This window comes from Panthera leo, chromosome A1 (assembly GCF_018350215.1).
Source record: "Panthera leo isolate Ple1 chromosome A1, P.leo_Ple1_pat1.1, whole genome shotgun sequence".
NCBI lineage: Eukaryota > Metazoa > Chordata > Mammalia > Carnivora > Felidae > Panthera > Panthera leo.
Genome location: NC_056679.1, coordinates 112,341,614 through 112,369,103, shown reverse-complemented (window position 1 = coordinate 112,369,103; position 27,490 = coordinate 112,341,614). Strand labels below are relative to the sequence as shown.

Genomic DNA, 27,490 nt, shown 5'->3' with positions numbered 1-27,490 from the left:
CTTATTTGGGCTCCCTTTCTATGGCAGGGTCGTCTCATATTTCCCTCCTGTCCCCAAGCTGAGCATGGCCCTACCACGTGTCCCCTTTGCACTGGATGAAGGAGGGGCTGGAGGGGAAGATGTGGTGTCCTGTGATGGAGACTGGCTCTGGTGATCAGGGGCATGAGTTGACAGCCACAGAGGGTTTGAGGAAGCCCACAAAAGGGCCAGGGCACCCCCCTTGAAACTGGTAAGAAGGAGCCCTGAGAACCACAGAAGGAATGATCTGGACCCTGCCCCCTAGAATCCAGGGTCCAGGGACCACGAAGACCCACGGGCAGACTAATACTCTACACTAACAGCCTGAGCTCAGTCTGTAGACAAGTAGCAGAAACTTAGGCAGAACACACATCATAAAAGTGACAGCCTCTGAGGGGAAAATCATGGGTGATGTTTTTCTGCACTGAACTGCATTTCATTTTCCAACTTTCCTACGATAGACAGGAGTTACTTTCATTATTTTTAGCTTACATAATTTAAAAATAATTTTCAGTGCACAGCTCATGTGGGAATACATTTTCTTAATAAAAAAATTCCAACATTCTCCCTCTGCACCCCCCCTCTGAGCTAATAACCATGGCTAACAGCACGGCTAAGAGCTCGACATTCATCACAACAGTGTTAGAAACCCAGCTGGCCACAGGCAATCTGTAGCGCTCTTACAGGTACGATACACAAATGGTATCCTATGTTTCATAAAGATTGCTTTCATAATCAGAGAAATGTATCGATGGACTCACTCAACCAGTACTATTGAACGCCTGTTTTATAACAGTCACTGATTTACTCTCAGGAAATTCAGCGGTAGAGAAAACAAACTTACTGGCCTCCTGGAACTTATACCCAAGTGGGGATGGAAAAAACAGCCAATAAAAGGTAATTCCCAATCAAATATATATGCCAGATGATGACAGGTGCCATGGAGAAAAAGAGACCCAGGGTCAAGAGTGTGGGCTGGTTGAAGGAAATGCAATATTAAGTCAGGTGGAGGTGAAGACACCCCGGAAGGTGTAGCAAGATGAGAACAGGGCATTCATGGTCTTCCCATTAAGCAGACCCACAGAGGTCTACCTGGGGGTGGGGTATCCCCAACCAGGATGAGAACGTAGGCAAGGGGAGGTGGGCACGGGCCTCTTTCTCGTCCCCATTTAAGACTGGCATAAACAGGCCGAATGCCCTCTCCCACTGGCCCCAGCGCTGATAGGGATGCCCCTGGGTACCGAATCCACAAAAAGGTTGAGTCCCCGAGAAGAATCAAGTTCCACTGAAAAACTCACGGGCTCGAGTCACTCAAGCAAACCGTACATGAGTCAAACCCAGATCACAGAATAGTTTCAAAACCATGGAGCGATGGTCTCCCCGCCATGCTGAGTGCCTGAGGAGGCTGCCCCTGTGGCCAGCAGCACAGTGCACCATCATAACAGGTGCCTGTATTCAGTGTAGGACAACTGCACTCCTGGGGAAACATGGGGCATCCTACAGAACTTCTCTCACGGAACCCCACAAACACTAGGCAGCATGGATACTATCCCCTTTCACAGATGGACAAAGCTGTCTTCCTCTATTCGCTTCCTGTTGCCACTGTAACGAATTATGACAAACGTAGCAGCTTACAACAATGCCTACTTGCTCTCCCATAGTTCACTAGCTGGTCTAAAGGCAGCTGAACCCTGATTAGCAAACCCTGGTAAGTCACACTGCATCAGGCATATACCCCAAATGCCTCAGGTGTGCCGAGAGCCAGGTGAGAATCCAGATCCCAGCTCCACGGCCAGCAAGCAGCCACGGGCTGGCTCTCTCATACTTGGGTGAGGTAGCCAAGGGCAGGGGAAGGAGCCTGACTAGGTCCTCTTAGCTGGGCTCTTCCAAGGGCAAGCCCTGGGACCTCGGACAAGTCACAACGCACTCCCGACATCCCAGCAGGGGTGTTCATCAGGATGCGAAAGTCTCACTCATTACTCCAGCCTCGGTGCCACGGCGACAATCTTCACGACAGCCCTGCCGGGGGATGCTCTTTGCCCATTTTTCAGATGAGAAAAGCAAGGCGTGGGGAGGGTAAGGGCTGTACCCTGGGCACGGGAGAATAGGTGGGGAGGCAGAGACTGTCTTCCAGGTAATTCAGACTCTGAGCCTCTTGCCTGGACCTTTCTCAGAAACTTCAGAGAAAACATCAGCCAGAAGAAAGGAAGGAAGGCTCCTCGTTCTGAGGAGTTACGAGGGCCCCGGGCCACATCCCCGGATGGCATGCAAGGCCAGCCATGCAAGCTGGCATCACCAGCCTGGTGTGCTGAGTGAAGAGGTTCTCAGGCTGGGCAGAGACTGGATTTGATGTATCAGGAAGGGGCAAAGTGGAGAGGAGGACAGCTCCACCTTTTCAGGTGGCCAGACTTGCCTGTGTGGGGAGGGCATGCCTCCAACAAGCTCCACCAGCCCCTGGTCACGCTGAGGGTAAGGGAAGGACACTCTCCCCGGGAGACACAATGGTTGCCTGTGCCAGGAATGTAGCCGGAAGGCCTACAGGGGCAGGGATTGGACATGTTTTGTCTCCTACTGATGCCTTGCTATCCCCATACTGCCTGCAAAAACAAGTGTCTAGTAGGTGCTTGATGTATGAGCAAAAGACAGGGCCATAGGGGGATACAAGGAGCTAGGAAATATCTTCAATTATTCAAGACAAATGGGCTGATGCCCCGTCAAGAAGAGAGCAGGCTGGGGCTCTGACCTAAGAGGGGCGCACTGTCCCAAAGGGAGGAAGACGGGGAGAAAAGGGACTGTAGCAGCCGGCTGGGAAGGGCCTGAACAGCTCCTCTTTGTGCACAATCCAGCCAGAGCTTTAGACATGAATGTTCAATTCAGGGGTGAGAAGGCACTATTCGTGACCATGCTCTTAGGGTAAGGCTCTGAGTCCTGGGGACAGGTGGCAAGGATGGGGGTCACTCACCTCACTCTTCAATGCTTTAATCTGTTGTCTGACCTAAGGCAAGCCCCTTCCCCTTTCGGGCTAGCTTCTATATCTGTAGAACAAGGAGCATGGATGATCCCAATGTCAGAGGGCTCTACTGAGTCCTCACACTCCATGCACTACGTCACCTTACAACAGTTGCCAACCCCAGCCCAAATCCACAGTCCTAACATGATACTGAAGGCTTCCAGAGATTAAGCGCTGACCCACCTTTCCTGGACTCTGATCCTATAGGTGCTTTCAGAAACCTGATGCATCAGCAACACTGGCCACGCTTTTCCCAGGAGTGGCCCCCGGGCAGTGTCCCCATCTCCGCCTCTGCCCGCACTGCTTTCCACGCCTAGAACATCTTTTCTAATCACCTAAAACCCAACCTTACATTTTGGACTCCGTGGCCACTTCACATCTGAAGGCTTTCCCAGTTTCTTAGTTCCACAGAGACTAAGGGGATACTCACCATTGCCTTGGCCCCCTCCCCCACAGCCCATGAGAACCTCAAGGCAGAAATGGAACATTCACAAAAACAAAATCACCGCCAAGTAATGAGAGGAGAAGGATGATCCAAACCAGTCTTCCTGGCGCCCCACCCCCCCTGGGCTGGCACACAGAATCTTCCCTGGGCTGGAGACTGTCTTGGGATCAGAAACAGCAGATGCATTCCTGGAGGCAGACTCACTCCAGGCCCCCTTCCAAGAGGTAATGGCAAACGTGGTTGAAGTACCTTGACCGTGTCCAGAGGGTGACCGACAATGACGCTGGCTGCACCTGTAGATCAAAGAAAAGGACCTCGTCACTCAGCCCCTGGGCTTCTCACCTGCGCGGGCTGCCTCTTGGGATAAGACCGGGGCTCAGGCACTCACATTCACTCATTCACTCAATGCCCAGTTGCCTCCCCCACCCGCAATGTGCCGGGCACTGGCAAAGGCACTGAGGAAGGCAGAGAAAAGGAAGTGAAACCTGGGCTCTGCCTCGAGAAACGAGCACCCCAAAAAAGGACAGTGAGGGTGCTGGGAAAACTGGATACCCGCATGCCAAAAAATGAAGTTAGACCCCCTACCTCATACCATACACAAAAAATGAACTCAAAATAGACCAAAGACCTAAATGGAAGTACTAAAACTATAAAAATCTATAAAAAACTATAAAAATCATTTACAAAATGCAGGAGGAAATCTTTACGACCTTAGATGGGCAACAGATTCTCAGGACACTAAAAACACAAATAACAAAATAAAAAATGAGGTGGGTATTGTAAGAATTAAAAACTTTTGTGCAGCAAAGGACACTATCAAGAAAGTGAAGACAACCTATGGACTGGGAAGAAATATCTGCAAATCATATATGTGATAAGGCTCTAGTATCCAGAATTTATAAAGAATACTTACAACTAAAAAAAAAAAGAAAGGATTTTTTTTAAGGGCAAAAGATTTGAATAGGCATTTCTCCAAAGAAAATACAAAATATACAAACGGCCAACCTGTAAATGAAAAGATGCCTAACATCACGAGTCATGAGGGAAACGCAAATCAACATCACAGTGAGAGACAGTCCCCCTTGTCACCTACTAGGATGGCCCTAATTTTTTTTCTTTTTTTAAGGAAAATAAGAGGGTTGGCGAGGATATGGAGGACTGGAATTCTTGTACGTTGCTGGTGGAGATGCAAAATGGTGCAGCCACTGTGGAAACAGCGTGTCGTTTCCTCAAGAACTTAAACAAAGAATTATCACATGGCCCAGCAATTCCACTCCTAGATAGATACCTAAAAGAACTACAACAGGCCCTGAGACATGTCCATGAACATATGAGCACAGCAGCACTATTCATGATGACCAAATGGTGGAAACAGCCCAAATGCCCATCAGGGGGTGAGTGGGCCAATAAAATGAGGTAAATCCATAAAATGAATGTTGTTAGACATAAATAGGAATGTAGGGCCGATGCTCGCCATCACGTGGATGAATGCTGAAGATGTGATGCTGAGTGCAGGAGGCCAGACACAGAAGGTCACGTATCATCTGACTCTGTTTACGTGGATTATCCCGAATAGGCAAATCCACAGAGACAGAAAGTGGACAAGTGGTTGTCAGGGCCTGGAGAGAGGGGAGATAGGAATGACTTGTTGGGTCCAGAGACTTCCTTGGGTGTGAGGAACATCTGGAACTAGACCAGAGGGAGCTGTTGTACAACACTGTGACCATACGAAATGCCAGTGAATCGGGCACCTTTAAATGGTTAATTCTACGTTATGTGAATGTCACCTCAAATAAAAAGGGGAGGGTGTGAGGAGAAAACCCAGAAACTTTTCGGTTACCTGAAAGGTTACTTCATCTTTTCGATACCTCACTTTTAGCACGTGTAGGTGGGAGTAGCATCAGCACCTGCCTCACAGTTCCATTGTAAGAATGAAGAGAGGTAATGATTGTAAAGTACCAGCAGAGAGAGCTGCGGGGGCACCTGCGTGGCTCAATCGGTTAAACGTCTGATTTTGGCCCAGGTCATGATCTCACAGTTCTTGAGTTCGAGCCCCGCGTTGGGCTCTGTGCTGACAGCTTGGAGCCTGGAGCCTGCTTCAGATCCTGTGTCTCCTTCTGTCTCTGCCCCTCCCCCCGCTCATGCTCGCTCGCTCTCTCTCTCTCTCAAAAATAAACATTAAAAAATTAAAAAAAAGAGAGAGAGATGCTGCCACTATCCAGTTTTGTTTTGTTTTGTTTTGAAGAAGGCCTCTCCTTTAAAGGATACTCTGGATTTCTCTTCTCACAGAAAAATGCCAATTGACACACATAATCACAAGGCTTGCAGTTTCAGAAGGAAGCAAGGCTGCCCCGAGGCCACACAGATGAAGACGCCCTTATAGAAGCTGGTGACTGTGAGGTTGAAATGGGAACCAATCCTCTATGACAAATTCCCCGTCACCCAGATGAGGAAGTTTCTCTGCTAGCAGCCGTGATTTCATCAGGTAAAACAGTGCTGGAATACTAGATGGGTACAGGGGCAGAGGAAGCAGCTAACACCAGAACAGGTGTACCCTTGGTCTAGAACCTCCAGATCCCTCTCAGCCCCTCCTTCCCACAGAAGTGGGCAGAGGCAGAAAGGTGACAGCGGGAAGTTCACTCTACAGGAACCCCTCCCAGCAGGGGAAGAAAGGACCTCTGGTCCCAGACTCCAGTTGTTTCCTCCCTAGTGAGTGCAGCCTTCACTACAGGTGTCTCTTGGCCCAGGGAAACAGACCCAGAGCCCATCTTGGACCTGTGTCTCCCTACTCATTCATTAGCCCACCCACCTGAAAGCAGGAAATGCAAGATAAGAAACAAGACAATCAGGCCAGTGGTTTCCAGACCCGAGGACCTCACAGACCAGTGAAACTTCAAACAAAATGTAAAGGATACGATGGTGAGATTTTATTATGCAAGTTCATTAAGAAAGAAAATAGGTACAGATGAGTACAGGGGTTAAGATGGCCTGGCATCAGACTCTCTGCTCATGCCAGACACATGGCCTTGGACAAGTCACTGGATGCCCCTTTGTTCCCATTTCCTCGTCTGTAAAATGAGGATCTGTACGATGAGGATGTAAAACCTCACTGGGGTTATAAAGAAATATATAAATAGATAGAAGACCAGACATTGTATGATTCAATTTATATAAGATGCCAAGAAAAGGCTAACTTATACAGCCAGAAAGGAAATTCACGGCTGCCCAGAGGGAGGGGATGGAATTTAACTGTAAACGGGCATGAAGGATCTCACAGGGAAGAAAATGGGCTAAAACAAATTTATGGTAAATGGCTGCACCACTGGTAAAGTCGCTAAAAATTACGGAATTACATACTTGAAATGAGTGTATATTAGGATATGTAAAATAACCTCAAGAAAGTTGTTTTAATATTTGTTTACTATTTATTTATTTATTTATGTTGATAGAGAGCATGCATGTGGGTGAAGGGCAGAGGGAGAGGGGGAGGGAGGGGGGGAGAGGGAGAGAGGGAGAGAGGGAGAGAGGGAGAGAGGGAGAGAGGGAGAGAGGGAGAGAAACAAAGAATATCTCAAACAGGCTCCATACTCAGCATGGAGCTGGATGTGGGGCTCGACATGGGCTCCATGAGGGGCTCAACCCCATGACCCTGTGATCGTGACCTGAGCCAAAATCAAGAGTCAGACACTTAACTGAGTCACCCAGGTGCCCCACAGTGAAGTTGTTTTAAAAATACATGTGTGTGGGGAGTACCTGGGTGGCTCAGTCAGTTGAATGACTCTTGATTTCACTTCGGTCATGATCTCACAGTTTGTGAGTTCGAGCCCCTCATGCGGCTCAGAGCTGACAGCGCAGAGCCTGCTTGGGATTCTCTCTCTCGCCTCTTTCTGACCCTCCCCCACTAGCAATTGCTCTCTCTCTCCCTAAATAAATAAATAAACAAATAACAACTTTAAAAAATACATGTGAGGGCCCCTGCACTGAGCAACTGACTCTTGATTTTAGCTCAGTCAGGACGTGATCTTGCAATCATGAGACTGAGCCCGACTTTGGGCTCCACACTGGGTATGGAGTGTGGTTGGATTCTCCCTCTCCTTCTCTCTCCGCCCCTCCCCAGCTCACACACTCTCTCTCTCTCAAAATAAATAAATATTAAAAAAAACATGTGGCACTTAAACAGCCTCTGCTACCTACTAAGTATTCAGTTATTACACTCTCCTCACTTCACAGAAGCGAGAAAGCCCCGAGAGCAAAACACAAGAAATGTTAACAACAAGAAAGTAAGGACCATCGCAGAATAAAGGACCATCCACTGCTTACTGCGTGACTTGGGGAAGGCCCCTGAGTCATCACAGACCTAGAGCTACTCTGACAGCCTCACCCTCTAGGGCATTTCTCAAACCCAGCCAGGGGCAGCCCTCCTGAAGTTGGTCTGGCTACTTAAGTGGACAGCCTTAATCAGGGAAGGCTCTCCCTCAGGGTGGGTGATGGTTGGCCAAAGGGGTGGCTCAGTAGGTTAAGCATCTGACTCAGTTTTGGCTCATGGTCTCAGAGGTTCAGGAGTTCTAGCTGGGCATCTGGCTTGCAGAGCCTGCTTGGGATTCTGTCTCCCTCTCACTCTGCCCCTCACTCGCTCTCTTTTGAAATAAACTTTAAAAACATTAAAAAAAAAAAAAAAAAAGAAGAGGGCCTGGATATGGCCAATGAGCCTCTGGGTACAGCCTCCCGACCCCCCCTCGCCCCCCCCCATGGTAAAGTTAGGACACGGTGGTCTCAGTCTGACTCAAGACAGCCTGTACAAAAAACCTGCTTTTGGTAGAAGAAAAGACCTCTGCTCATGACAGGGAGAAGCAGGGGCCCTGCAGCCACCTGTGGGTGGACAGAGGTGGGAGGGGCCACCAGAATGGGACAGAAGGGGGGGCGGGAATACTATCTGGTCTGTGGCTCTCGTTTCATTTTCATTTTCCTACAAATCTCTTGGTCTTCTCCATTTCCAAAACTCTTGGTGGGGCACAAACATGCTAATTATAGCCTCTGCCTCAGTCCCTCAGGTTTTTAGTTTTGTTTTGGATTCTGTCTTTGGGCAGCGGCTGCATTTGCCAGCACCCCTTTTCTGATGATCCTCTCAGATGGGGCCAAAAGAAAGCTAATACTTAACAAAAAGGGAAGTCCTTCTCAAACCCTCCCCAAACCTGGTCAGTAGCTGAGAAAAGAGGAGAACTAAATCTACTGGAAAGAGAAGATCAGAGAAGTAAGGAAATCAATGCAACTCTCGCCCACGCAAGCCCATCCCAGGTCCAGCAAACAGCGGCTCCAGCAGCCGCTCAAAGGGACGACCTCGTCCAAGAGTGCTGGGAGGAGAGACCGGACAGCCGACAAAGGCTGAAAACGGGAAGCGTTCCTCCTATCTGGCAACGGGCACCTGCCGCCAGGGGCTGGGCTCCCAGACCGCCGGCACGCTTCAGCCAGCGCTCCTCCTGGGAACCGCCGGATCGCTAAGCCAGGCGCCCTCCCGCGCCAGGAGCAATCGCCACCCTCACCCACAAGCTCTTGCAGTGAGGACCCCAACCTCAGGCACACACACCGAGTCTCCGAAGGGTGTGTGCGCGCTCGGACTCTCCATTGGCTGTCGGCTTCGACGGCCGGTTTAATCGTTACCGGAGCCGCTTGGGCGGGTCCTCACTTTGAGGCAAAGCCGCAGCTCAGAGAGTAGCTGCGAGGCTGGCGGGGGTCAGCCCCGGCAACAGGCGAGGCACCGCGAGCACAGCGAGGCCAGCGGCGGAGGGGCGCTCGGGCAGCAGGCGGCGCGCACGCTGCGCGCCAAGCGGAGGCGCACCGGCGCGGAGCCCCCAGACCCCAGCACCGTGTGTGAGCTCGGCCGGCTCTCTCTCCTTCTCCCTGGCCCGGGCGTCTCCCACAAGCACACTCACCTCCTGGGTGGGGGTGGGGGTGGGGGGGCTCCCTCCCATCCAGGGCCGGGCTCACCTCCGATCCAGCCCGCCGCGAAGTCCTCCAGCTGGAAGCTGCCCATGGCCACAGTAGCGGCGCCTCGCGCTCCCGCAGCCGGGTGGGTGCCCAGTGAGAGTCCGCGGGGCGTACCACCCGCCGGCCCGCGCTCGGGGGAGGAGGTGGGAGACTCGGGCGCGCCGTAGGTCCTACTTCGAGTCCCGTCTCCGAGCACAGGACCCGCGGGGCGCCAGCGCTCACCTCTCCAAGGGCCCGTGGCCGCTGCTAGCACGCCCCCAGCGGACCTTAAAGGCGCCGCACCTCGCCCGTCCGGGACGCTGGGGCCCGCGCGGGGCGTTCCCTTAGCCCGCCCTTCTCCCGCGCCCACTCCTTGCCACCACACGTCCTCGGCGCCTTGAGGCTCAGATGCCCGCCCCTGCCTCGCTCACTCCTCCGAGACACTGCAAGTGGTGTCCGGGACAGTTTGGCAGGACTCATGACAAGAGGTAGAAAGGCCTTATCCAAGGTCGGGAAGTATTTGATTACAAATACCAAGACCTGAGATAGGATTGTTTACCTGTGAGGACACATCCTCTTTCCAAAAGAGCACCGAAAGAATTCTAACGGAATGAGCGGCTTTCAGCTGGGCCACAAGTTCTTAGTTGTGATGATCTGATTGGAAGCCAGAGACAGTTTCACTAGACACAGGACACACGATTTTCCATGCCCGTTTTAGAGGTTAGGGACTCTTTCTCGACACACCCTCCACACCTCTCTGCCTAGCCCCAGGTTGCAGAACCCCATCTATCCATGAGTAATAAATAGTGTGTGGAAAGCACTTAGCCCCAGGCTAGGTTCCAAGTCAGCTCTAAATAAACATTAGCTATGAGGATGTCTTCAGGCCAGGGTCTGTGCGTGGAAGGAGGGGGGTGCTTTATGCGTGGTCCTGCTTCCCCCTCATAGCAGCTGTGAGCAGGCATTACTATCACCCCCAGTGAGGGTCAGCTTTGTATCAACTTGGCTGGGTGGGCAACAGCACCCCGTGATTCAGTCAAACATTAATGGACCGCGAAGGTATTTTTGTAGGTATGGTTAACACCTAAAACCAGCTGATTTTAAGTAAGGGAGTTTATCCTTGATAATCTGGGTGGCTTCCACCCAAACTGTTGAAAAGCCTTACAAGCCAAATGGAGGGGTGCCTGGCTGGCTTAGTTGGAACAGCATACAACTCTCGATCTCAGGGTTGTGAGTTGGGTGTAGAGATTACTTACAATCTTTTAAAAAAATGTTTATTTTTGAGAGAGAGAGAGAGAGAGAGAGAGAGAGAGAGAGAGAATCCTGGTGGGGGAGGGATAGAGAGGGGATAGAGAGCCTGATGCAGGGCTCGAACTGACGAACCATGAGATCCTGACCAGAGCCAGAGTCAGACTTTTAACCGACTGAGCCACCCAGGTGTCCCCAATGTTTTTGTTTGCTTTTTGTTTCGTTTCGTTTTGTTTTTAAAGAACAAAATGGAGGCATCCGTGAGGAAAAGGAAATTTCACCTGTAGAATGCAATGTCAGCTCCTAAGCATTCCCAACCTTCCAGCCTGTGCTCCAGATTTCAGATTTTCCCAGCTAGACCCCACGCTTACCTAATATATATGTCTCCTGCTGATTGTTTCTCTGGTAGACCCCTCTGTTCACCTGACACAATCTTGACAGTACAGATTCCAATCAGCTGCGGGCTTTCTCTTCCCCCTCCCAGCCTCAGCGGGTGATGCTTATTGTCACACAGCCAGGTCCCACTCAGCATCCTGGGCCCAAGCAAGACCTGGGGATTCAGGGTCATGTCTAATTTCCAGCTCTCCAGGGGCCCAGCTCCCTCCAGCCCCGGGTTCAGCCTACACTTTCCACCCTGGGCTCCCAGGAAGGCAGAGGGGTAGTCCTCTCTTCCTCAGGTATCCTCTTTGCAGCGAGGCCCTGAACCCAGCAGGGACCCAGCTTGGCCTGGCTGTGTGGAGAGGCTTCTTTTGGTGCACTGGGAGTTCCTGATCCCCTTCCAAGAAGGAAGATGATTCGATGCTAATGCCCGGCAGGAACCCAACCTTGGCACCCAAAATGGTGAGGGGATGGTCTAGAAGAAGGGGGCTCTGCTGGGCCTGCTCTTCTCCCACCAGCACATCCACGTCACATCACCCAGGCCTCCTTCTTCCCAAGCAAGACAAAGTCTGACCACTGAGGCTTGATCCTAAGGGCCAAGAGGCTGCTGAGGAGTCGGGGCTGACCATCAGCACTGCCCTACCTACCGGGCCTGCGATGTATGCCCGGACATTAGAATAAATGAAAGGTCTCCAAAGAATGGCCCTTTTTTTACCGTCACTATTGAGCAAGTCAACAGGTTGAAAGACCCACTCTCTTGGAGGACCACCTACGGGGTGCTAAGGCGGACTGTCATTCCTTGGTCCTGTGTCAGCACGAACTGGCAGGCAGTGGCTCCGGCAGCTCTGGGACAGCCGCCTGAGTCCCGAAATCCGCTGCTTTGCACTGTTCATGAATGCGGCAGGAGGGAAGGAGTAGACTCCTTTCCAGAAGAAACCACAGTCCATGTTCCATTCCCAAATGTATGTCACAGGTCTGCCCATGAGGCACACCGACCGACAGGCAGGGGGAGGACCCAGGTCCAGTGGCAGTCAAGGGCCAGGCCTGGAGAATCCCAGACCACCAGGCTGTGGGATCCGGCCTGCCACTTACACCTGGCTTCCCTGCTTTGGAGCATTTGCCATGTCGCCACACACACGTGTCTTCTGCCCTCGGGAGAGAGCAGGTACAGAAACTAAGGCACAGACAGATCAACTTCCTGGGTTGCCAGGGCAAGAAAAACACCCCTCACTTCCTTGCTCCCTCAACTCCTTCCTGGAAGGTAGCCCCGAGGAGCATTTGGGGGTGGTGCACACGGGATGGGCTGCTAACGTTTGACAGCCACCACTTCCCACCTCTCATCTGCCCTTTCAGGTAAGGACTTGCCTGAGGACCCACTATGTGCCAGCCTCTGTTCTTGGGAGCTGTAAGAGAGGAGACAATTTGTCTGAGCTGCCACACGGAGGTGGCTGTGGGAGCACTGTGTGGCAGGCAGGGCTCAGGGAAGGCCCCCAGGCCTCGAGTCTCCCAGCTGCCCTTGAGTCCATCCAGCCCACGGCTCCAGCTCCTCAACTCTCCCTCGGCCAAGCCCTCGCTCCCCACCTGCCGAGCCAAGCAGAGCAGCACAGTCCTGAGCCGGCTGCTCCAGTCAGTCTGATGATCTGTGGCCGTGGCCCTGACTCCTGCTCTCTCGCCTCCTGGAAGCCCATCCCCCCACCGCTCAGCTGTTCTCCCCTTCTCTGCTGCCCTGTTCTCACTCCTTGGTGCTTCCTCCCCGGTGCTTCCATGAGGGGGGGAGGGGAGAGGGGGGAGGCCAGGAAACCAGCACTCATCTCCCACTCAGACCTCACTTCTGAGCCTGCCTATCTTTACTCAACACCTCCACTTGGGTGACCCCACAGCATTTCCCATGTGACACATCCCTGATGACCGTTTTAACTCCCCAAGCATGCCTTACTCCGTGTCCCCACCCAACCAGTCACCCAGGCCGGATCCTGGATGCCGTCTGCGATTCCTTTCTCTCCCTGGGCCCCATCCCAACAGCCATCTCTTCCATGGCTCTGACGTGCAGCCCTTTCTGACGTCTCTGCCTGGATCATGGTGACAGAGGCCCTCTTCCCCGTCCCGTCTACCCTCCAGCTGCTGCCCGTCTACCCTCCAGCTGTACCTGCTGCAAGCAGTCCTGCACTGACCTCAGATAATGGGAGCTCTCGGGTCCCTTCCCTGATTCTGACGGGAAAGGAAGGAGCATACGGTGATTTCCTAGCTGCTATTTGAGCTTCTCGTTGACAGTTCTTTGAGAAAGTCTACTCAGAGCATGTTCAGACTGTATTTGGCCCAGCGTCTATTCAATGTGACTCCAAGTCAAGAAAAGAGGTGTAGGGCTGTGAAGTGGGGCCAAGCAGCCACTGGGAGGCTGGGCGGCCTGGGCTCTGCTTCTGGTGCTGCCGCTGCACCTTGGGCAAGTCCAGGCCTCAATTTCCCCCTCTGTCTTTTGGAGAGAGAGTGCAGATGAGTTCCCTCTTAGGTGGTGTCCAAAAGGTCTGAAATTTCTGGGCCACAGCACCACCAGCTATGCGTGTCTTGTCAAGATGTGCCAGCAGAGGGCGCTGCTGTACAGCACTTGGGACTCCCAGGAGGTGGGGAAAAAACCGCTTGGCTGCCCCAGTGGGGAGAGTTTTCTGGTCCGGTTTCCTCTGCCCTGGGCTGGCAGAGTATGCACTTGGGCACTGAAAGAGGTGCAGACCTGGGAGACTCAGAGGAGTCTGAGGGTGTCAGAGAGGACTGGTGAGGACCCAGCGGAGGATTTTTGGAGTTGACTGTACTTGGAGGGAGAATGCCTCAGTAAAGAGAGGGGACAGCCCCAGTCTCTTCACCTGCCTTGATTCATCAAGACCTCAAATATACCACGGTCTTTTTTTTTTAACCAGGGCTCTAAGCTGGCCCAGTACCATACGCTCCACCTACACCATCTCATCGTATTCTGTGAAGAAATTCCGCATTTATAGGTGAGAAGAGTACAGCTCAGAGAGGTTAAGCAGTTTCCCCAAAGCCACACAGGCAATGAATGGAGGATTATGCACTTGGTGTAGGACTCCAGGACCAGCTCTTAACCAAGGTGCTGCCTCTTGGCCAAGACTCAGAAAGTGGAGGTGACTTTCCCCAAAGCCCTTGCTCCCATCCCTGCCCTGGCCCCTCTGTATAAATGTCCTAACCTCTGTGCTTCACTTTCCCCACCATCAATAAGCTGGTATTAACATTTGCCAATGACACTCATATTCTCAGGGCTTCTGGAGCAGATGCCATGGTCATCAAGGGGAGTACCCTGGGGTACCCTCCATCCATTCCTTCCTGACAGACTCCCATGGGCCTTGCTGGCTCTGTGCTCATCTGAGAGGAAGGAAAGCCTGGCTCTCCTTGACCTTTTCTTCTCAACTGATGGACGCATGTGGGCTGGTGCTGAGGAGAAGTGGAGGCCAGGCAGGTCAAGGGACCAGTAGATCTAGACTGGAGGAGTTTCTGTAGGAGGAAAGGGACATTGTGGGGTGGGTGGGGGGGGGGGAGGATCCAGTACAGCAGTTGAGATCACATCCCAAAGCCCCTGTGGAGCACCTACCGTGAGCCAGCCTGCTGGGGGTGCAGAGGGCGTGAGACGCTGATAGCAGAGACAAGTTTGTGTTGAAGATGTCTACCTGCTCCGTCATGGGCAGGTCTCCCCCATAATGTGTTCTTCAAGCATCAGTTGCAGGACCCTGAGGGGAGGCCAGAAAACCCCATACCCTGCCTCACCTGAAAAGAAAACAGGCCAGTAGGGACAGGGGAAAGTCTTGAGGGCAGACTCAGAAGCCTCGGGAAGGACGTGACATTTGGGCCGGTCCTAAAAAGATGAACTGGGTTTTGACCCATGAAGGTAGTAGAGAAGGACAGGTGGCCAGAAGGAAGAGGCTGGACAATGTCAAGCGGGGAAAGCAGGATGCCTGGAAGATGCTCCTTGCTGTGGGAGGGGAGGCTGAGGCTGGGAGTCTGATGGCAGAGGACCTTGGCCAGCAAAGTGACTGTGGGCAGTCCTCAGTCTTCATGCTGCCCTGCAAGTGGACATAGGACCCGTCCTGCAGCCATCTGCCTGCATCTCACTGAGACAAACTCCCCGGGCCCACGCCGAGGCAGGCTTTGGCTCCTTGCAAACCAGCTTGAGCTGTGGTCTCCTTCCCCGCAGCTGCCTCGGCAGTTCACTGTTACCCCAGCACGTGTGACCTGAATGCCCTCTGTGTGAGAACGGGGGCCAGGACCGGGGACTGGGGGGAGGGACAGGCAGGAATTAGAGCTACTTTCCACCTCCAGGGACAGTACAGGTCTTCCCACTTGCTGTGAGTCACCTTCAGGAAAGACACAGGGTATGACAAACCCCCCAGCTCTGAACCCACCCAAATCCCACTGTTCTGTGCTCCAGGGTCCCTGTGTACATGGCAAAGAGCACACTTCCTGTTGTTGAGGTAGGAGAGATTTTAAAGGACTCCAAAGAACTCTCAATTTTGTACAAAGTACAAAGGAAAAATTTAAAAGAGCAAAATCCCCAAACCATATGGATTAGATTTTCTCCAAAATAGAGATTTGCAAAGTGACAAAAGCTCTGGCCAGGGAGAAGGCTCAGGAGAACCAGACTTAAATGAGGTACAAGCCCACTTGGGGCGGGGGCAGAAGGGAAGTCACCCACTGCCCCCAAGCCTGCGTGGTTCTGCTGTAGCCGACGTCCTATGACGTCAGCCGGCTACCTCTCCACCGCAGGGCTCCTGCCTGCCAAGCCGCCCCTTCTCCTCCTGTGCACCAGCCGCGGTGAATGAGCTCTCCCCGTGAATCACCAGAATTTGGCTATCTTGTTTTAGACCATTATGGCAGCCAGTCTCCAACAGGGCCCCCCAGACTTACCATCCATGCCTTTGTGAGGTCTCTTTCCACACTGAATTGCAGCTAATCTGCGTGACCAACAGAGTATGACAACGGTGAGATGTGACTCTTGAGGCTAAGTTGTAACTGTCATGACAGCTTTTGTCTCAGTCTCTAGGGTCACTGGGGAAGCCAGTCACGATGCTGTGAGGCTCTCCCCAAACAACCAGCACCAACCTGGCAGCCGAGGCAGTGAGCAGGCAGAGCCTTCAGCCCATCAAACCCTCAGATGACCAAGCCCTGCCCAAGACCCTGACCACAACTTCATGAGAAACCCCAGGCCACAATGGCCCAGTCAAGCTGCTCCCCGATTCCCGACCCTCACAACAGTGAGAAAATGCGTGTACGTCGTTATTTTAAACCACTATGTTTTGAGATGACTTATCATTACACAGAACTAGAGGTCTACTATAAGCTAATGTAAGCCCACCATTTATTAACGTGTATTATATCTAAGCATAATGGTCAAGACCATGGGGTTTACATTAGATACGTTCAAAGCCTGCCTCTACTGCTTTCTGGCTCTGTAGTCTTCAGTCAGCCGTTTAAGCAACCTGTGCCTAGACATTCTCATCTGTGAAATGGGGGTGCTACTTGTACCTAAATGAAATCATTCTTTTTTTTTTTTTTTAAGTGTATTTATTTTGAGAGAGAGACAGACTGCAAGTGGAGGAGGGGCAGAGAGAGAGAGAGAATCCCGAGCCGACTCCGAACTGTCAGTGTAGAGCCCAGTGGGAGGCTCGAACTCAGGAACCGTGAGATCATGACCTGAGTCGCCATCAAGAGATGCTTAACCAACCGAGCCAACCAGGCCCCCCTACATGAAATCATTCTTAACTGAAAATCAATGCACGTGAAGTTCTCAGCCCCGTGGCCAGCACAGGGCCAACAATGAAAGTTAGCTCTTATCATTGTTAGGCCTCTGCATCCTGATGTGTGCTCATGCCTGGTCTGTGTCAGCACAGAACAACTCACAGCTGACACCAGCTGGACCGACCAGAAGCAGACTGGTCCTCCAGATAAGCTCACTCCCTCACCCAGGACCTCTCCTGCCCCAGATCCTTCCTGCAAATAGCTCCCTCAAGAAAACTCTCAGTCTTGAACACTGGAGGTTCTCTTCAGCCTGCTAGCCAGTCAGGTTTGTGCATCTCCCCTCAGGACGGTTGGGATTAGAACCTGCAGGGCTCTGGGCCCTGCTGATGCTTGGGAGGCCACGTGTATGGGAAGAGGGAGCCATATGGCCGACCCAGCTTGGGCTGTACGGGGAGAGAGTGGCCCCAGTTTCTAACACACAGCCAGATGCTTCCCCACCCAATCTGTGTCTCTGAGGGCAGTGACAGCCCAGGGATGCCAGCTGGTTGGACCCAGCCATGGGGAATCTAAGAGGGGAAAGACCAGTCACCCCCTCCAAGAACAAAGCCAAGGAGTCCTGCAGCGAGGGCACATATATTTCTTCACCATATTGCCAACCCAGCCCAAAGGGAAGTCATAGGAGTGCCTCAAGAAATACTTAAAAGTGCATTTTAAAAAAGAAACTCTTGGACATAACTGAAGCATGACCAATGATTTCTCTCTCATGGCCTCTCAACTTCACCGTCCTCAGGAGGACTAGGAAGCAGGTGAGGGGCAGCCATCAGGTCACCGGAGAGGGGAGGGAGGAGGGGGGCCATGGAACCAGTGCACCGGGACAGAGTGGCTGTGAATGTGGGTACCGTGGTGCACCAGTCCCAGGAGCGGGTGGGGTGGGTGAGCGCATGCTGTTGTCATAACCACGTGCTGCAGCCTCACAGCCATCTGCCATGGTGTGGGGTGAGCCTGGAGTCTGGGGTCAGGCTGGGGCACCAGGAAATGGTATCCAGAGAGGCCAGGGAGGGCAAGGCCTCAGTAGATGTGTCATATGCTGCTCCCCCCTACCGCGGCTGCAAAGCATGGGGAGCCAGGGAAGGAAAGGGGGAAGGAGGAAAGGCGATGTGGGGTGGCCTTCACGGTGCTCCATGGCTGGCAGCTGGCTCTTTCCTTGTTGCATCAAGACCCACTGAGGAGGGGTGTGTAGGGAAGGGTTTTAAGTACTCAGGCCCTGAGCCCACACAGCCCTGGCTATGAACCCCAGCTCTGCTGTCTGTGAGCTGTGTGAGCCCAGGCAGGCAACTTACCTCTCTGAGCCTGTTTCTTCATCTGGAGAATGGAGCTGATGCAAGGGTCTACCCCCATTGAGGATAGAGAGATGGTCTCTGTAAGGTGCCTAGCACATAGCAAATGCTCACTTAATGCAAAGCTGCACGCATTACTCCAAAGCACCACGTTAGCGCACCAACTCCAATCCTTGTAGTGAAGTGATTTATTTAGTCTCTGGTCTGCATCCCTCAGTTGTTCAGAGGACCCTGGTCCTGCTCCCTTCCTCTGAGCTTGGAACAGGCTACGGCAGAGGAGGACCGTGGGACGGTCTGAGTGCTGGGCCGGGCAGACATCTCCTTGGTGGAGCGCCTTTGGGGGCTGCTGCTGTCCCCTTGGCCTCGGGCAGTTTTTCCAGCTAGGAGGCCCGAGGGAGCACCCAGGGCTGTGGGGTCACTCCCTGAGGCTGTGGCTGCGGGGGGCACAGGCTGAGCATCTCCCCTCCAGTCCTCGAGGAGAAGGACTGCTCCTGCCCCAGGCCTGCTCAGTCGGACACTGGTGTGGAGGTACACCCTGGCAGGGCACAGGATCTTCTTGTTGGCCCACCCAAGTAGACTGAGAGGGGATGGACAGGCCTGCCCGCGTTTGGGCTCCTCCTGCCAGCTCCGTGGTTCCTAGGCACCCAGGCAGAGGGGGAGGTAAGGCAGAGTTGTGGTCCCAGGCCAGTTCTGGAAGCCTCACCCCCAGCCACGTTCACCTCTTGCAGATGAGCAGGTGCTGGGGCCCAATCTTCAGCGGCTCCAGCTGCTAGTAACTCACACTCCTTCACAAAGTAGCTGCACGAGGCCTGGGCAGCATCCCTGTGGGCTCCTGGCTCCCCAGCGGAGAGACTGGAGGCCCAGGGCTGGCACGCAGCTCCTCCTCGAGGGTTCTGTAGTAAGGCACGAATCCCGAGGCACCGAGGGCATGGTCCTTGAAGGCAGCATCACTGGAGGCAGGGGCAGTCAGGCCGCTGTCATGGCAGTGCCCCTCTGGGACCAGCAGGATGGGGCAGCAGGGTGGCGAGCGAGAGGACCCAGGGAGGTGGTCTGGGCTTGCCGAGGCAGCCTGTGTGGGAAGGAGACAAGACGGTCAGCTAGGCTCCCAAGTTTGGCTAGAAATCCAGCGCTGGCCTTGTGCCTGCAACACCCCAGCAGCGGTAGGGAAGGAGGCAGGGTGCATGACTACTCTGCAGACTGGAGAACAGTGAGCAATATCATTCAGCCCCCCGGGCCTCCCGGCCGGAAGGAGTGCATCTGGGATCACAATCCACTCATCCCGCCTGCTCTGTCTCTGTGGTCACGGCACGGCCCCCAGCTCTGTGACTGGTAGTGACATGACAGGGCACCGGCTTGGGGTCGGAGCCCAGGTTTGCTCTTGCTACCGAGTCGCTTAACTGCCCTGAGACTCATTTTTCTCCCCCCTGTCATGTGGGAGCAGCAATCAGCCGTCTCTCATCGGACTATTGTTAGGACAGGTGAGATGATGTACTTGGAGCATCGGCTGGGGTGCCGAGCGAGTCATAAGGACTACACAGGTGCTTCCGTCGGGGAACACCGGCTAAGCCTGGTGTAATGACCGCGTTACTGTACGTAATTCTCACAACGGCTCCCCCAGTAGCTCCACTATTGCCTCCCTTTGTAAGGACTTTGAAGCTCAAGGGGCTTAAACACATTCCCCGGGGCCACGCCCACTCACAGAGCACGCGCAGCTGAAGGTCATCCTGCAGACGCAGCCGGCCAGCGCCTCCTTCCTGGTGCATGGGTCTCGGGAGCCCCAGCACGACCTGCCAGGAAGGGCCAGCCTGGGAAAACACTCCTCCTTGGAGCGGTAGAAAGGGAAGAAGCCGCTGGGCGGTTCTGAGTCCTCATGGAATGCTGGATCTCTGACAGTCTGGTCTCCTTCTTGGTCCCTGCAAGCCTCAGGCTGTGAGACCAGCTCCCCCACAGCCAGGAGAGTCCCATAGGTGCGAAAGAAGGGCAGGTACTCTAAGGCCACTGGAGACCCATGGGAGAGGTCAAGGCTGCTGAGGGGCTCACTGCCCCTTGAATGGCTGGCCTGTGGGTGCTGGGACAGGGGCTCTGGGCCGGCCGCCTCCAGGAGGCTCTGGGAAGCCGAGACGCTGGGCTCAGGCTCACAGCTCTTCTGGGATGACTGGAAAGAGAATGGTGTTCCACCTGTTACCGCAGCCCAAAGTCCCCACCCCCTAGCCCCCTCTCCCATTCCTGCTGACACTGGAGGCCAGAGGGGTCTTTCCAAAGCATAAACCTGAGTGTGCTCCCCTCCAGGAGAACCCAGCGGCAGCTGCCAGCCACAGTCAGGTTACCCAAGAGCCCTGGAGGGCCTGGCCCTGCCAGCACCTGCATCCTTCCCCCACGCACATCTGGTTCCACTCTATACACAGGCCTCCTTGCCCTTCCTTGGTCACACAAAGCTTGGCCCTGCTTTAGAACCTATGCCCAGATCTGCCATTCCCCTCTCAGTTCAAAGGAGCTTTCCCAGCCCCTGCCTCCCCCAATCCCTGCACTGACTCCCAATCACTCCAGCCTCACATCTCCCCCTCTGGAACGTTCTTGGTCTGAGTCTGCCTATTCTGGGGTGTGGTGGTCTCGTCTCATTGTGGGCATGCAATATTGATACTTTTTCAACAATGATGGGGCTAATTTGCTGACTCTCAGGCCGTCTCATATTCCCTGCACTGTCCAGTCCATCCACACAGACCTCTCAGTCCTTCTCAACTCGCCAAGCAGCCTCCTGCCACAGGCCCTTCACTCATGCTAATGCTCCTGCCTGGAATCTCTTCCTTCTCCTTTTTCCTGGTTGACAACTTCAGCTCGTGGCTCCAGGCTCCCATCCTTCCCCGGTTTAGCTGCTTCACTCTGTTGCTGACTCCCACCACCCTGATGCCCCTCATTCAGAGCACCCACACCTCTGCTGTGAAACATTCATCTGCATGGTGACTTGATTAATATCTCTCATCTCTCCAGTTATAAATTCCACTGAGGCTAGGCCCATCTGTCTTCTGTATCCTCAAGGCCTAGAACAGCCTTGGCATATGGCAGATACCAAATATTGGAATAAAGGAAAGAAAGGTGGGAGAGAAGGAGGAAGAAAGAGAATATTAAACTGGGCTTGTCCAGGAGCAAAGTCCTTGCCAGACTCCCTGTCAATAGGAAGGGGAAGGCAGGTCTTGTGGGGAGGCTGGAAAGGGGAATAAGGAATTACTTCCCAGGCCCAAAGTGGGACACAGAAGCCCAGAGCACCCGTCAGTGAAAAAACAACCCATTCTCCACCTTTGCCCATCAGGGTCAGACCCAGAGCCCATGGGTACATGTGGGGTGCAGGGGTACCCCGTGGATTCTGAGTCCCATAGGAAGGACTTAGGGTCTGGCCCTGGCCTTTTTGATCCTTGCTGGGGTCTCTGGGCCTTGCGTTCCCCACCCCAGCCACATGTGTGGTCATGCCTGTCCTAACTCCTTGTGTGCAGCTTGACCACCACTGTCCCTTTTGAAAGTCCTAACCCTTGGTGACGGCCCATGGCCCCATAGACTGTGAGCTCCTGAAGAGCAGGGACCAGACCTCCTCCTCCTCCCCAGACACACCACGGCCCCTCTGCAGGTAGACCACGGGAGCCCCCTCCCAACTTTGCTGGGCCTAGGGAACAAGATGGTGTGGAGGCCCTGCCAGGGTTGGAGGCCAAGCCCACCCTGCTCTGAAGCCTGTGCCCTTTTCACAATGACCTACATGGTATTGTGGTCTCAACTGTGTCCCCCATAAGATATGTTGAGGTCCTAACTCCTGGTACCTGGGAAAGGGATCTTATTTGGAAAGAGAGTCTTTGTAGATGCAGTCAAGGTAAAATGAGGTCATACTGGATTAGGATGGCCCTATATCCAATGACTGGTGTCCTTTATGAGGGAAATTTGGACACAGACACAAGGGGAGATGGGAGGGATGCTGCCCAAGCCACGAGATGCCACGGATCGCCAGGAGCCACCAGGAACTAGGAGAGGCAAGGAACACCTTCTCCTTGAGCCCCCAAGAAGGAGCCTGCCTTCAGAACTGTGACAGAATACACTGGTGTTGTGTTAAGCCACCCAGTTTACGGTGACTTGTTTCAGCAGCCCCAGGACACTCACACATACAGGTGGGTTGGATGGCTGATTGTGTGGGTGAAGGGAGTCGACACAAGAATGAAGGCTTGCGGAGCCTCATGAGCAGTTTATGGGGAGAGTCTCCCTGCAGGGGCTGGGTCTCCCTAGACCTTACCCTTCCTGCCATCCAGAGGTGTTGGCCCAGAGGCTCTCCCATGTCTGAGTCTTGCCCGCCTGGGCCCTGGCTCCACTTCACCAGTGGGTTCTGGATTCAAGGAGGCCAGGTATGTCCCCACCTACTTTCCAGAGGGGCTTATGCTGTCCCTCGGCCACCGTCTTGGCATCTGTTCTGGAGTCAGTGGTAGCCCCACGTCGTGCCATGATCAAGGTTAATCTTCAGACTCTGATGGAAAAGACAAAGCTGCCCTTGGCAGATCCCTTCCTCCTGGCCTGCTCTTCCCCCTGGCAAATCCCCCTCTGCCTGTCAGAGAAGGTTCCACCATGAAGTCACAAGGCCTGCTGCCAGGCAAGAAAGCCAGATGGCACCGTTACCATGGAGACCCCTGCCCAAGCACCCAACACCTGTGATCATCACCTGCCTCTTAATTCAGCTTAATCCAGATCTCCCCCCTGGGATTTGCAGGATACAAAGGGAGGGCAGGCATCTTCTGGAATCAGAACAGCTCTCCATGACAGATCCAGTGAGCTCACTCAAGGACTTGTGCCCAGAGACTCAGTGCCTCAGCAGCCTCCCCAGGAAGGTGAGGGGGCACCCCAAGGATTCATGCTGTTGTCTCAGGCTGTCTAGACCGCTCCATACCTGAGTGCTTCAGTCCCGTTGGGTTTCTACTCTTGCCACTTGACTTTAGCCCCCTCTCCTCTGTGGGTCTTTCCCAGTCACTTGAGAGCACAGAGTGAGACACAAAGCCTAATGCCCACTTTCCCCCACAGAGCCACCCTTCCCAGCTCTGTCCCAGGCCTGATGGTCCCGCACAGAGGAAGAGACCAGCCTTTGTTGTCACCTCCCAAGAATCAGCTGCTGCACTGGGCGTTTCCCAGACCTTCAAGTTAGAAATAGTACCACTGTTGTGCCGTGTTACAGACTTGGAAAGCTGAGCCTCCGCTAGGACGGCCTTCAGAGGTAGTCTTTAGCCTTAGGGCTGGAGGCTGGAGAACCCCAGCTGAGGGCCACAAGGCCCTGGTATCTCCAGGACCTCAAGCTTCTCCACTGCTGGATTCCAAGCACAGTGTGACCCAGCAGGACTCCTCGGGGCCAGGCCCTGGACCCCCCACCCCTACCCCGGGGCCATTAAAGCTTGCTTTTCTTGTTTTATGGAATTAACTCTTTAATCCACGTGGAATGTATGTTTTGTAAGTGGTAACAGATAAGGCTCTAATTTTATTTTATGAGTTATATGTGTTGATTCAATATCATTTATGAATAATGGATCTCTCCACCAACCTGATTTGAAAAGCCAGAGTAACCACATTTGAAATTGTAACTATTTTTTTTTAACGTTTATTTATTTTTGAGACAGAGAGAGACAGAGCATAAATGGGGGAGGGTCAGAGAGAGGGAGACACAGAATCCGAAACAGGCTCCAGGCTCAGAGCTGTCAGCACAGAGCCCGACGCGGGGCTGGAACTCACAGACCGCGAGATCATAACCTGAGCCGAAGTCGGCTGCTTAACCGACTGAGCCACGCAGGCACCCCAAATTGTAACTATTTTAAACTCCAGTCAGTTTCTCTAATTTGTTTATTGCTCTGTCCCTCTTTGTCTCTTTTGGTACCAATTCCATACATTATACATTTATTTATTTATTTATTTATTTATTTATTTATTTATTTATTTATTTATGTTTGTTTGTTTGTTTGTTTTTGAGAGAGAGAGAGAGAGAGAGAGACAGAGTGTAACCGGGGGAGGGGCAGACACAGGAGAGGGAGACACAGGATCCGAAGCAGGCTCCAGGCTCTGAGCTGTCAGCACAGAGCCCAACGCAGGGCTCAAACCCATGAACTGCAAGATCATGACCTAAGCTGAAATCAGATGCTTAACCAACTAAGCCACCCAGGCACCCCTATTTACTTATTTATTAATAAGTAGGCTCCGGGGTGCCTGGGTGGCTCAGTCGGTTGAGCATCCGACTTCAGCCCAGGTCACTATCTCACAGTTTGTGAGTTCAAGCCCCACGTCAGGCTCTGTGCTTGGAGCCTAGAGCCTGCTTCTGATTCTGTGTCTCCCTGTCTCTCTGCCCCTCCCCTGTTCGCGCTCTGTCTCTCTGTCTCTGCCTCTCTCAAAAATAAACGTTAAAAAAAAAAATAAGTAGGCTCCGTGCCCGATGCGGGGCTTGAACTCATGACTCTGAGATCAAGAGTCACATGCTCTACCCACTGAGCTGCCCAGGCGCCCCCTTATACAGCCATATTTTAAAAAATCAGCTTTATTGAGGTCTAGTTTATATACATTATAAAGCATATCATTCACAACCTAAAAATCCATGTAGCAACCCCAAAATTAATATACAGAAATGCCTCTCTTCACGTAGTACCCCCTGCACCGGCCTTCCAGCCCCAAGCAACAACTGATCTGCGTTTTGATGCCAGAGATTCATTTTGAGTGTTCTAGAATAAATGAAATCACACAGTACGTAGTTTTGTGCGCAGCTTCCTTGTTTTCAGCATTTTGTTTTTAAGATTCATCCACGTTGGCGGCATTCTGTTTGCACCTTTCTACACCACAGTGTGTTTGTCGATTCATTGGTGGACCGTTGGGTTGTTTCCATCAGCAATTAGGCTGCTGGGCATGGTAGTGTATGAGACGGTGGGGGCAAAGTTTTCGTTTCTCTTCGGTAAGCACTCACGATGTGAATAGCTTGATCATACACCTAGGATGTGAATAGCTTGATCACACGGTAAGCATGTGTTTACGAAGCTGATGCACTGATTCCCAAGCCAGGTTGCGCCCTTTTACGTTCCCAGGGGCAGTGTGTGAAAGATGGAGTTTCTCTCCATCACTTTAAAAGTTCTGCCATTCTGGTGGGTATGTACAAGGACAGCATTATGGTTTTAGTTTACGATAACGACTCGTGATGTTGAGCATCTTTTCATGTGCATATCGTCAATTCATATACCTTCATCTGTTAAGTGTTTGAAATCTTTTGCGTATTTAACAACTTTATTGTTACAAAGTATAACAAACCGCATATATGCAAAGTATGCAATTTGCCCAGTTTTCACATATGTACGCACCTGGGAAACCATCACCACAATCAGGATACCAAGTATTTTTATCAGTCCCCCAAATTTCCTGATGCACTTTTGTAATCTGTCCCTCCCATGTCCAGGCAACCACTTGATCTGCTCTCTGTCACTATAGATTATTCTGTATTTTCTAGAAATTTACATAAATGGAATCATACACCAGATACTTTAACTTTTTTCTTAATTTAAGAGAAAGAGAGAGAGGACATGGGGGAGAGGGGGACAGGGGAGGAGAGAGAGAATTTTAAGCAGGCTCCACACTCAGCACAGAACCTGATGTGGGGCTTGATCCCACGATCCTGGGATCATCACCTGAGCCAAAATTGAGAGCTGGACGCTCAAATGAATGAACCACCCAGATGCCCCTACTTTGACTTGTCTTACACAGCATAATATTTGCGAGATTCCTTTATGTTTTTGCATGTACCAATAGTTTGTTCCTTTTTTCTTACAGAGTGCTGTTTCATCGTATGGATGTATCACAATCCTTATTCCACAATATGTAGCGTGTCATGTTTTTCCAGCTATTTTGATGGTATTTAGCTTTCATTTTCAGCCATTTATAATGTGTCTAGGCATGGTTTCCAATGACCTTATCCTTTGGGGGTTTGCAGAGCCTCCAGAATATATCAGTTTACATCTTTCACCAAATCTTGGAAGGCTTATTTCTTCCAATGTTTTTTTGCAGTTGATTTTTCCTCTCCTGCTGGGACTCCAGTGACACCTCTGAGGGACCACCTAGCCCCTGTTTCTGGGCTTCCACCCTGAGGAGCATGGACTCATGTGGGGGCTGGTCTAGAACCTTGCTGTTTGGATGGGGTGGGGGCTGGGCACAGGAACCGAGCTGCAATGGCAGTGGGGGTTGTTGGAGAATCTCTGGAGCTGGGAGTTCTTCCTGGGCCTTCTAACTATCCCTTTTATGGCTCTTGCCTCTTCCTGATGTTTGTGACCCTAAGAACCATCTGCCCCTCTCCAAGCCAGTGTCCCACTGAAGTCACAGGGCAGACTGGGTACAAGATCTTTGGGCTCTCCCCTCCCTGGAGTGGCTCCAGGACCTCCCATGGTGGGGTCAGACCTAGATGCCTACCCTTCCTGACCTGTCTGTGCCCAGTCCCTCAGCATTGCCCCTTTCTTCTCCATGACACATCCTTGATGCCTTCTCTATCAAATTAAAAAAGAAAAAAATTAAATTTGACTAACCTTTAAAAATTTAAATATATTTTCCCACAGGTCCCTGGTGCTCTGCTCATTTTTTTCTAATTTTCTTTTCTCTCTGTTCTTCAGATTGCATAATTTCTATTCATCTATCTTGAAGTTTATAGGTTTTCTCGCCCTCTCTTCATCACCAAGCTGCTATTGAAATCAGTAAATTTTTTAAATTCCGATTTTGTATTTTTCAGTCCTAACATTTCCATCTGGTTCTTTTTTATAGGTCCTGTGTCTACGCTGAGAACTTCTATCCTTTTATTCATTCCAAATGTGTTTTACTTGACCTAATGGAGCACAGTTATAATAGCTTCTTTGAACTCTTGGTTTGATATTGCAATGCATGGGCCACCTTGGCATTGGCATTTATTGTTTCTTCCTTGGAGAAGTGGCCACATTTTCCTGGTTCTTTGTATGTTGGCTAATTTTGAATTGTCCCAGACATTGTGAATGTTATGTTGTGTAGACTTTGGGTCCTGTAAATAATCCTCCAGAGAAGTCTATGTTTTTGTTCTAGCAGACAATCAACTGGGTTAGGTTCAAGCTGCATGTTCTGTCTTGCCTTCCGTACCTAACGACTCAAATCTCAGTTCAGTTCTCTAAGCCTGTGCTGTATTGGCTTGGCTCTGTTCTTGAGCATGAATTATTTAGTGATTGAGCTAAAAAGATACGTGCACATGGTTTAAAGCTCAGTTTGGTTTTCAAAGCTTGGCTGTGCTGGTTTGGGTCTGTCCCATTCAGGCAGAGCTCAGAGGTTAGGCCATCCGTGTGCACTGATTCACAGAATTAAGAG

General features: G+C 52.1%; 2 protein-coding genes and 1 long non-coding RNA gene across 4 annotated transcripts in view; 1 reads left to right on the top strand and 2 right to left on the bottom strand.

Moving 5' to 3' along the window:
• Positions 1–9,693, bottom strand: part of SLC25A48 (solute carrier family 25 member 48) — a 43,425-nt gene extending 33,732 nt beyond the window's left edge. For both annotated transcript variants that reach the window (XM_042935733.1, XM_042935742.1), the window contains exons 1-2: positions 9,459–9,693; positions 3,723–3,766 (exon numbers count right to left, since the gene is read on the bottom strand). In XM_042935733.1, the coding sequence (XP_042791667.1) occupies positions 3,723–3,766; positions 9,459–9,504 (90 nt within the window). In that variant the 5' untranslated portion in view covers positions 9,505–9,693. The remainder of the gene's footprint in view (positions 1–3,722; positions 3,767–9,458) is intronic.
• Positions 9,694–18,306: 8,613 nt separating this feature from the next.
• Positions 18,307–22,710, bottom strand: LOC122217960. Its single transcript, XM_042935711.1, has 3 exons — positions 22,404–22,710; positions 19,833–20,288; positions 18,307–19,202 (listed from the first exon to the last, which is right to left on the bottom strand). The coding sequence occupies exons 1-3, from the start codon at positions 22,443–22,445 to the stop codon at positions 18,921–18,923; spliced, it is 780 nt and encodes a 259-aa protein (XP_042791645.1). The 5' UTR covers positions 22,446–22,710; the 3' UTR covers positions 18,307–18,920.
• A 75-nt stretch (positions 22,711–22,785) lies between these two features.
• LOC122217965 lies at positions 22,786–23,561 on the top strand. Its single transcript, XR_006201782.1, has 2 exons — positions 22,786–22,989; positions 23,180–23,561. It is a non-coding gene; the product is annotated as an uncharacterized LOC122217965 (long non-coding RNA).
• Positions 23,562–27,490: the final 3,929 nt, after the last annotated feature.